The sequence below is a fragment of the Rhinopithecus bieti genome, unplaced genomic scaffold (assembly GCF_001698545.2).
Source record: "Rhinopithecus bieti isolate Rb0 unplaced genomic scaffold, ASM169854v2 scaffold_4553, whole genome shotgun sequence".
Classification (NCBI taxonomy): Eukaryota; Metazoa; Chordata; class Mammalia; order Primates; family Cercopithecidae; genus Rhinopithecus; species Rhinopithecus bieti.
Genome location: NW_016804694.1, coordinates 1,714,498 through 1,725,318, shown reverse-complemented (window position 1 = coordinate 1,725,318; position 10,821 = coordinate 1,714,498). Strand labels below are relative to the sequence as shown.

At 50.9% G+C, this 10,821-nt stretch overlaps 1 protein-coding gene across 2 annotated transcripts in view; it reads left to right on the top strand.

Annotated features, from left to right (window-relative positions):
• Window positions 1-2,729: 2,729 nt before the first annotated feature.
• MTCH1 (mitochondrial carrier 1) overlaps window positions 2,730-10,821 on the top strand; it is a 19,863-nt gene continuing 11,771 nt past the window's right edge. For both annotated transcript variants that reach the window (XM_017870125.1, XM_017870124.1), the window contains exons 1-2: window positions 2,730-3,427; window positions 7,900-7,984. In XM_017870125.1, the coding sequence (XP_017725614.1) occupies window positions 3,107-3,427; window positions 7,900-7,984 (406 nt within the window). In that variant the 5' untranslated portion in view covers window positions 2,730-3,106. The remainder of the gene's footprint in view (window positions 3,428-7,899; window positions 7,985-10,821) is intronic.

Below are 10,821 nucleotides of genomic sequence, written 5' to 3'. Positions count from 1 at the left end.
GGCACTACCTAAGCCCAGAGCTAGCAACTTTTTTTGTTGTTGTTGAGATGGAGTTTCACTGTTATCGTCCAGGCTGGAGTGCAGTGGCGCGATCTTGGCTCACTGCAACCTCTGCCTTCTGGGTTCGACTGATTCTACTGCCTCAGCCTCCCGAGTTGCGGGGACTGCAGGCATGCGCCACCATGCCCAGCTAATTTTTGTATTTTTAGGGGTTTCACCATGTTGGCCAGGCTGGTCTTGACCTCAGGTGATCCACCCACCTTAGCCTCCCAAAGTGCTGAGATTACAGGTGTGAGCCACCGTGCCTGGCAGAGCTAACTCCTTTATAGCTCTAAAGATTTATTGCCAGACTGCTCACTAGCTTGATTGCTGAGGAAGATTTTCTTTCATTAAATCATTTCAGTGAGTATACTTTTCATTTCTAGATGTTCTGTTTGGCTCCTTTTCAAATACACCTGTTTTCTTTTTTTTGTTGTTTGTTTCCTTTACAATTCCTATTCTAATACTAGTACTTCCTATTCTTTATCTTTGCCTTCATTTGAAACCTGCTTTTTTCCTTTAATGTTGAGATGGTACTGTTACCTCAAGTTCTTCCTGTTTTGTCTATTCTGTCTCATGATGGCATGTTTCTTTGAATGGCTCATACTTTTATTGTGAAGATTCTTTTTTTCTTCTATAGAATGAGACCACCACTTCTCCTGCTGTCTTTCCCGGCTTTTCCCCGTCTCCCCTTTTCCCTAGTTTATAAGACAGGAGAAGGGGAGAAAGCAAAAGTTGGAAAGAAACAGAAGGAAGACAAAAGCTAGACGACCTTGGCACCACCACCTGGCCCTGGTGGTTAAAATAATAATGATAATATTAACCCCTGACCAAAACTACTAGTGTTATCTGTAAATTCCAGACATTGTATGAGAAAGCACTGTAAAACTTTTGTTCTGTTAGCTGATGCATGTAGCCCCCCGTCACGTTTTCCACGCTTGCTTGATTTATCATGACCCTTTTACATGGATCCCTTAAAGTTGTAAGTCTTTAAAAAGGCCACGTATTTCTTCTTCAGGGAGCTCAGCTCTTAAGACGCGAGTCTGCCGACGCTCCCAGCCGAATAAAAAACCTCTTCCTTCTTTAATCCGGTGTCTGAGGAGTTTTGTCTGCGGCTCGTCCTGCTACACTTTCTCTTGGCGTCTCTATGAGCCCTGAGTTGTAGAAATACAGTCATCATGCAGTTTAACATTTCCTTTTGCTTGGTACCCTGCGGGTCTAACTGGTTTAGCTGATCTATTTTCCTTCAATTTCTTCACTTGGAGAAATTGTTCGATCATTTAGAAATACTTTACTGAACTTGTACTATGTGCATAGTCCTATGTCTGGTGCTGTGGAAGATACAAAACAATGCAAGACAACACAAAGTTGCTGCTTCACATGAAACTACAGTCTGAAAGGGCCAAATACAGTATAGGCCCAAAGTTAGGGGACCATGTAAGGCAGAGTAAAAGGCTCAACGGTGAACAGCCAAGTTCAGAAGGAAAAACAGACAGCTGGAGAAAACGGGGACAAAAGCCCAAAGAAGGAAAAGGTTCCTGTGAGGAAGTTTCAGAAGGATGGGGAAGTAAATCATCCTCCCCTACTCCCACTCTCAAACTAAAACCTATCACCTCTTCTTGGTAGAGAGTTAGCGTGACACTAGGAACTTGACTTTCAGGTCCTTATTGAGAAAGCTAAACCAGAACCTAGGCAAAAGGAAGTCATTTAAGGTGCTCCTGGGGGATGTTTGATGAAAATTGTGTTTGATGGAGAAAACACAGCAAGTTGAAACGGCAGGCTTTGCAAGTGATTTCACTAGGACAAGCCTGGGTTAGGGAGGCCAAGGTGAGGGAGACAGGGAGTGTGGCATGCTTTGAACGTGGAAAGTGCATAGTGTTCGTTATCAAGAGTGGGAAAAGAGGAGGTAGCTTTTTAGGAGGTAAGACAGGAAGGGAGTCAGAAAGGACAGACTGGGAAACCTGGACTAACAGTAAAAGGGACCAGAAGGCAGGTGTCTCACAATGAACTGGCTATAGGGTAAGTACCGACAAAGGGACCAGGTCTTCCACTGCTGTGTCCCTGCACACTCTAGGATCCATTCAAACAGAAACTTTTATTGCAAACCCCCACAACTAGCAAGGTTCTGTTGTAGGTATTGTTGCAGGGTGTAGGGCACGTTTACAAACAGGAACAGGGCACTTGCTGTCCTATCTTCCTCGCAGAGTTCTTGTGAGGAGTGCACTTGAATCAACACGTGTAAAGCATTTAAAAAAGTGCCTGTCACACAGTTCCTGCAAATTAAGGTCTACTCGTGATTATTCACTTGTATTAACTAAGAATCAACTACAGGCGCCCAGCAGTGCCGGCGTGTGCTCACACTGAGGGACTCACTAAAATCCTCAGGATCTAGTGAGGGAGACACTCAAATACTTGAGAGAAAAGCAAATTTTACAACCACGGGCTCTGAGGAAGGAGTGCGAAGCCTCCACAGTTGGGGAGGGTGCCCACAGTCGCCGAGGGGACATCTGGATGTGCTCTGGTGGGGAGCGCACTCCTGGCAGGGGAGATGGGAAAAGGGTCGGACAAAGAGGCTGGGACCGCGGAGGGCTCGGGTTCGGGGTCGTTCTGCAGCAGTAGATTCAGCTCGCGCAGTTCCACGCAGGCCGCGGCGACTGGGATCTGGGCCGCAAAGGGGCGGGCAGAGAACTGCAGAGAAAACTCCCGAAGCCAGGGAGGGGGCTTGGAAGCGCCTCAGACCATATTGGGGACGTCTGGCAGCCGGAGGCACCGAACCCCGCCCCCGTGTGCTCTGGGCCTCCCGGGGGAGCGCCCCGGCCTGCGGCAGCCGCCACAGCTCCCGAGCCCGGGACCCCGGCTGCCCGCCACCATTGATCCCCGGCCCGCAACCCAGTGTCCTGCTAGGCCCCCACCGGCCCGGGGGCCACATCCGGCTTGTCCCACCAGCCGCGCCACGCTCCCGAGCTCCCCCGTGGCCAAGAGTGGTGCGCCCCGGCCCTGCCCCCTGACGCCGGCGAGGGGCGCGGCCTCCGTCACGTGACGGGGAGTGACCTAGCCGCCGGGTGCCATGGGAGCTTCGGACCCGGAAGTGGCGCCCTGGGCTCGCGGCGGTGCCGCGGGGATGGCGGGAGCCGGAGCTGGAGCCGGAGCTCGCGGCGGAGCGGCGGCAGGGGTCGAGGCCCGAGCTCGCGATCCACCGCCCGCGCACCGCGTACATCCTCGCCATCCTCGGCCTGCGGCTCAGCCCTCGGCCCGCAGGATGGACGGCGGGTCAGGGGGCCTGGGGTCTGGGGACAACGCCCCGACCACTGAGGCTCTTTTCGTGGCATTGGGCGCGGGCGTGACGGCGCTCAGTCATCCCCTGCTCTACGTGAAGCTGCTTATCCAGGTGGGGGACCAGAGGCGCCGTAGGGAGATGAGAGGCTGATGTGAAGGTGACAGGCCAGGATTTGGAGGATTGGGGCGGGGAGTCAATGGCGACGGATTTGGGGAGAGGGGTGGGGACAGCGGGTTTGGGGGGCCGAAGTGGGTGGAAGGGGAGGGAAGCCGTGTGGGAACGCAGGGGTCACGGGTTTTAGGATGCAGAAAGGAGACGAAGGGGTTAGAGTAATAGCCGATTTGGGAGAGGGTGGAAGGAACAAGCGATTTGGGGGGTGCCAAGGAGGGGGCGATGGTCTGGAAAAACATATTTGGGAAATAAAGGAGTGGGGACGATAGACTTGGGATAGGGAAGGGAACGAATTTGGGGTAAGGGAAGAAGCCACAGAATTGGGGGAGGGGCGAGAAGTTTGGGTGAAGAGATGGGGAGGAAGGTTGGGGGCCCGGGCGAAGTGTTTAGAGACTGAGGAGCACATATTTGGGGTAGAGGGGAACGGGGGCTCTGGATTTGGTAGAGATGGATTTAAAACGTTTTGGGGTGGGGACAAAGTGGGCGCCAGGGCCAGAAATTTAGGAGGGAAAGAAGGACACCAGACTGGGGGTGTACAGAGAAGACTGAGGTCTTGGGTTTCATTGTGATTTAATTTGGTGGGAGAGTGCGAAGGCAAAGAATTTTGCAGGGGAATGCTATCGGTTTACCGGAGATGGGGGCTCTGGATTTGATGGCGACGACAGATTTGGTAGGAGGAGGGGACAGGGTGACGCGTAGTGGGGGAGGGGAACAGATAGGGCCAGCATTGGGGGAGGGGAGTGGCAGCGATTTGTCTAGAGAGGGAAGCTAGGAGCAGGCTTTAAGCGGGGAAGGGGATGACGCATTTGGGGGAGGAAATGGAAGTCAATAGTTGGGGTCAGAGAGGAATCACAGTGCTTGTATCTGGGCAGATGAGGAGAAGGGGCATGGGAGTATTGGAATTGGGCAGAAGGGGCAGTGGAGACATAGGTGGCAGGATAGGTAGGGACTACCAGAAATTGAGACCGAGGTAGGGATGTCTCTAGAACGGAGGGATGCATGGGCACCTGGCAGATTTGGTGGTGGCCGGCTATGCGGAACAGATGAAGTGTGCTGCTTGAGAGGAGTGAGCTGGAATGAAGGGCATGTGGAGGTGTGAGAATTAGGTGGGTGTGTCTGGGATGGGTACAGTTTTGATGGGGGTCATTAGGCCAGAATGTTCCAGTTAAGAAGAATGGGAGGAGGGAGGTTAAAAATTGAAGTGGAGACCTATCCAAGATTTCAGTTGAGGCAGGTGGGTGTCAGATTTTACCGTCTCTATAATTGAACCGAGAGAATGCAAAATACAACTGGAATGAGAAGGCCTTGAGAATGAGAGTAGTTGAAATCTGGGATCTGAGGAATGGTAACAGATTTGTGGGTGTGACCAGAAATATGACAAGGAATGAGGAGCTTCAGTCAGGGGCATCAAGGTGCCTGACTAGACCCTAATTGTGACAGATTTGAAAACTGTTAATGGCGGAAGGTATAGACCAAGACTGGCATTTGGTTGTGATTTGTGAATTGGCTGTCTTACAGGGTTAAGATTGTATTTACAGCAGTTGAACTCGAAGTTTGGGAGATAAATTGGTGCTTTGGAACTGGTGGGACCTGAGAAGTGAGGGTTCTGGAAACTGATGGAATGAGACTGAGTGAGGGCTAGGATTTTAGGGTACAGATGGGAGAGTCTGTGGAGTGAAGGATGCTAGAGCACAAGGGCTCAACGTGAGGGAAATGAAGAAGTGTCTTCATCATTTGGACGACGGCAGATCTGGTTTGAAAGAACATTGAAATAAGGGTGGTTTGGGAAGGGAACGGGGTAATGAAGGACTTTAAAGCGTGAGAACTAGATGGTGGGCAGGTAAGGATGGATGAGCCCCGTTGAAGGACCAGAGGTGCCTGTCTGATTTGAACCCCGTTGGTGTTGAATGTAACATATATTAAGGTAAGATCTTCAATGGGTATAGCTTGGGAATCAGAGTAATATCTTGCAGAAAGGCAAATTACTGGGAGTGGGGGTGTCAGGAGTGGAGTGATAGATTGGGGATTAGGTACATAGGAATGCAGTGCTTTAGATCAGGGCATGTGGCTGTCAGTTGGGAGTTGGAGATTTTAAGATGACAGACTGTCCCTGCTGGTATCTGATATAGGGCCATAGCATTTGCCATAGTTAGGACTGGGTTAACAGATTTGAGGATAAAATTGGGTTTAATGACTTGGGAACAAATAATTAAAACTTGAAGGTGAGAGGAATGGGGGTGAGATACAGCCAGTGTGCCTATGATAACCCAATAGAAGTGAAGAAAGTAGATTCAACAGATTTGGGAGCCACGGGGATATGGGATAACATTACAGATTTAAGGGTGAAATTGGGGTCAGTGGGATTCCCAAATAGTGTTGACTAAACTGGGTAAGGACAGCAAAAGAGCAGTGATGGCGATTTGGAGTGGAGGTATAAAGGAGTACCATCTGTATTTAAGAGAACACAGATCAAGACAGAACTTAACTCAATTAACTTAGAACAACCGTGGAGCTTTTAACCCAGAAGGGAAAAGGTCTAGAAGGGAAGTACTCACTGCCTGGGTCAGCTGACTCCCCCTTTCCTCTTTTAGCTCCACTGGGTCAAAATTTTTTTCTTTTAAAGACAGTCCCCATCATAGAGGAGTTTTTAAATTTACAGTCATTAATCTGTTAGGCATCTCAGAATCACATCCATAGGAGATAGCCTGAACTTTCAAAAGCACTTGCTTAATAAAGGCAAAAGGGGACAGGGTTGATCCCAAAAAGCACTGGAAGCATACCTAATCCAGTTTACAAGGTAGCACTTTCCAACCTGCCACTTCTACCGCCTCCCACAGCTGCTGACCAAATCCCCTCCCACATCTCAGAGGAATCACTCTGGTCCATGGGCCCACCTGGCCTGCTTAGAGGGCACAGGCCTGGTATCCTGGCCCCTTGCCAAGGGAGGAAGGGGTCTTCTCACTCCCTACCTAGGTGCTGGTCTCCTTGGCACCTTGCCTCCTCCCTGGCAGCAGGGGCTCTCACCCCTTAACAGGGACTTCCTGCTCCTCATGTGGATATGGATGGTCCTTCACTCACCCATGGGTTTAATAAATATTTCAGGCCAGGCCGGGTGCGGTGGCTCAAGCCTATAATCCCAGCACTTTGGGAGGCCAAGGCAGGCGGATCAAGAGGTCAGGAGATTGAGAGCATCCTGGCTCACACGGTGAAACCCCAAACCCGGTCTCTATGAAAAAATTAGCCGGGCGTGGTGGCGCGCACCTGTAGTCCCAGCTACTCCGGAGGCTGAGGCAGGAGAATCGCTTGAACCCGGGAGGTAGAGGTTGCAGTGAACCGAGATCGCACCACCGTACTCCAGCCTGGGCGACAGAGAATCTGTCTCAAAAAAAAAAAAAATTTCAGGCCAGACGCAGTAGCTCACGCCTGTAATCCCAGCACTTAGGGAGGCCAAGGTGAGTGGGTCACCTGAGGTCGGGAGTTCGAGACCAGCCTAACCAACATGGAGAAACCCCATCTCTACTAAAAATATAAAAAATTAGCCGGGTATGGTAGCAGGTGCCTGTAATCCCAGCTACTCGGGAGGCTGAGGTAGGAGAATCACTTGAACCCAGGAGGCGGAGGTTGTGGTGAGGTGAGAGCGTGCCATTGCACTCCAGCCTAGGCAATAAGAGTGAAACTCTGTCTCAAAAATACATACATACATACATACATACATACATACATACATACATAAATATTTCAGATATAAGAAGCATCTTGTACAGCAAGAACTGTCATAGCTCTTCAGAAATGAGGGGGTCATTTTTTCACAGGGATGTAGGGTGATTGAGGAGAGAACGCAGCTGAGGATGTGTTTGAGGAGCACCTGGAATTTGAGGTAACAGTTTGCTAAGCCTGGGAATGGGAGGAATAGACGTGGAGGTGTCTGCAGTAGATTTGGTAAGAAATTTGAGTTTGGGGTGCACTTGGAATGGACGACTTAATGGCTGACCTGTCTGAGGTTTGGGTATGATGTGTTTTCTTATTGCCACATTTGGAATTGAGGTTGGGGTGAAGTTTTTCATCGGGAGATGAGAATAACTGAGATTTGTTCTGAGATGGGAGTAGGGTTTGAAGTACATACAAACGGAGGTTTCTACTGGGAATATCTGGGATTTGAATGTAAGAATGTTGGGGTATGGGTGTGATTTGGACTGTGGTCGGGCAGTGTCTGGGACCAGGCATTTCTGTTCATTGGGAGATTACGTGCTGCCGATGGTTAGAGACACTGACGAGCTTTCTGGTGTTTTGATAGGGAAAACACGAACAAGAGCCACATTAGAATTTGTGGGAGAAGAGTTAGGCAAAGGCGACGGGAGGTGTGAGGAGAGGTGGTGAGGCTGAACGTCCCTTTGTCTTTGTTCATTCTGAAGGTGGGTCATGAGCCGATGCCCCCCACCCTTGGGACCAATGTGCTGGGGAGGAAGGTCCTCTATCTGCCGAGCTTCTTCACCTACGGTGAGTGTGCCTCCCGAGCAGGAGAGCCCGTGCCAACAGAAAAGAGGCCTCAAGTGGGGAGCAGAACCAGCTGGCCCTGGGGAACCCACCGCGCAGCACGGCATGCAGAGTCGAGCTGGAACAGAGGAGGGGATCTAAGCATGTCCAGAGAGGGCATGGTGTTGGGGTGGGAGCAGGTGAACCATACAGCTTTCGTCCAGCTCCTCTGCCTGTATCTGCCAGCTGCCAGCCCAGACAGTAGGAGGGGACAGACACAGGTGCCTGAGAGAGGACACTGGTCCCTGTTATTTCTGTTGCCCCGGGTTGTGCCTGGAACAGGCGTGGGGGTGATTTCCTTTTGCCCCGTGAGCAACCTGGCCCTGCTACTCCAGTAGAAGGCCTGTGGGGCTCCTCCTGCATTCTTTTCTTTCATCCCACCTGGGTGTCTTGTTTCCCCTGCATTCCTCAGGCAGTGAGGGGTGCTCACTCACTCTGGTGTCTCCATCTGTTAGTTACAGAATGGTGTGCAGTGAATTGCAGCTTCACTTCTGTGTGCTGCGTGAACTTGGGCGGGCCACTTACCTGCTGTGGCCCAGCTGCACCCCTTGTCTGCAAAGTAAGGTCAGCTTCTCCTCCCCAGGCCTTCCTGCAGGCTCCCCATCTGTCATCAAGAAGCCCACCTTGCTGCCTCTGCTGCCCATCCCCTGGCCCACAGGTGCCAGCTGGCCAGGCCTTCTCATGTTCCTCTCCCAGTCCCCACCCTCACCAGATGACCATGATGAGGGCCTTCTTTAAATGTGCCCTTTCTCTCCATGTTCACAGCTGGAGTTCCATTCCAGGCGAGTCCCCTCAAGTTTCCTGCACCTCTGCTCTTACCTGTTTGGTTGTCTAGAATGTTCTCCAGAATCTATCTTTCTGTTGAGTAACTTGGGGCTTGGCCTCTGTGTTACCTTTTGCACTTCACATGCTGTTGGTGAATTGGGTGTCATATTTCTCTTCCAGTTTTGTCCCTGTGTTGTTGAGTGCAGAGTCTAGGGCCAGGTGGAATGTGTCATCTTGTGAGGAAATGTGTTTGTGTTGTTTTTTACTTAAAAATTGTCAGCGTAGTCGAGTGGGGAATGACAGAAGTAGGAAGGCACCCCACCATTGCATAGTGAGGCAGTATGCAGAGAGGTAAGGCAGCCCAGGTGGAGGGCTGCGGCCCTGCATGGGGCCTTCTCTGTATCTGGTTGCACGTGCTGTGTTCTGAGAGGCGAGGTTAGAGCTCAGATCATCTCTATTCATGTGACACAGCCATTCCCAAAAGGACATAGAGCAGAGGGAACTTGACCCCCATCTTATTGCCTCTTGTGAGGATGAGCAGAGTTCTGAGGTGTGCCCCCAGCCTTGTTTATATAAATGTAGCTTTAATCTAGGTGTGAGCAGATGTCCGTTGGGGATCTCTGGACACTAGGCCTACTTTGGAGTCAGGGAGGGGACCCGCCATTTGGCTCTTTGGTACAGTGTGGACAGTGTCTGCTCCTCTACTTGTCATGGCTGAAAGTACTGCAGCTGTCATGACATTCTCTGGTGTAGAAGAAAGAACTTCCCAGAGGGTTTCCAGGCACTGCAGAAAGACCCGGAATGAGGGGGGCCCTGGCCAGCCTGAGGCCTTAGGACCCACAGAGGCCCCTGCAGGCGTTTCAGCACGCCTCTCTCCCCTCTCACTTGTTCCCCAGGCCCCTTGGAAATGGAGAGAAATGAAGGTCCTTATTCCATTTTTTTACAGGTGGGCAGATGGAAGAGGGTAGATGTTTTGCTCAGGATCACACACAGAGGTCCTGAGGCTCCCTCTCCTCACTAGGATCCACCCTCCCCCACAGCAAATTTTCCTGTGTCTGTTCAGTCTGTGAAGTAGGGCACCTTGCCAAGTCACCCAGCATCCCCTCCCCTCCTCCTCCTCTCTTTCCAGCCCACCCCCATCTCAGGAAATCACATATACAGGTAACAGGTGTTCTCAGCCTCGTGAAAAACCCATGCTAGCTGTGACGTTGAATTGCTGGGCTGGCAGACATCTGGGAGGAGCAAAAGGCATATTTGCTTCTTCCTGCCTCAGCGTGGTGCCAGAGAGCTAAAGTCATGGTCTAAAAGAGGGAGCATGCTGTCTGAGAGAGTGTTCTGCTAGCTCCCAGATGCACAGGTTTATAAAAATACCACCCTGCCATTTAAAACATGTTTCAAGTGTTGATAGAAAACAATGAATCGCATCCTTAGAAAGATAGACCCTAGTGAAAGAAGCACTAACTCACACAGGTAGGGTCTAGCTACCATAACATTTAAGTTTATTCTATGGATTGTTCATTGGTACTTCTGTTTTAGTTACTTCTCCATAGACTTGTTTTTCCCTTGACTAATAAATGCCAGGCCGGGCGCGGTGGCTCAAGCCTGTAATCCCAGCACTTTGGGAGGCCGAGACGGGTGGATCACGAGGTCAGGAGATCGAGACCATCCTGGCTAACACTGTGAAACCCCATCTCTACTAAAAAAAAAAATACAAAAAACTAGCCGGGCGAGGTGGCGGGCGCCTGTAGTCCCAGCTACTCGGGAGGCTGAGGCAGGAGAATGGCGTGAACCCGGGAGGTGGAGCTTGCAGTGAGCTGAGATCCGGCCACTGCACTCCAGCCCGGGCAACAGAGTGAGACTCCGTCTCAACAAAAAAAATAAATAAATAAATAAATAAATGCCAACAGGTGCCAGGTGGTATCCTGGGTGTATCACAGTAACAGGGTGGAGACTGCCCTGGCCATGGCGTGTGCAGGGGGTGTTCTTGAGCCTGTCTTCTGGGAGCCCTTCCTTTTCCTTTTCCCTCCTTTAAGTTG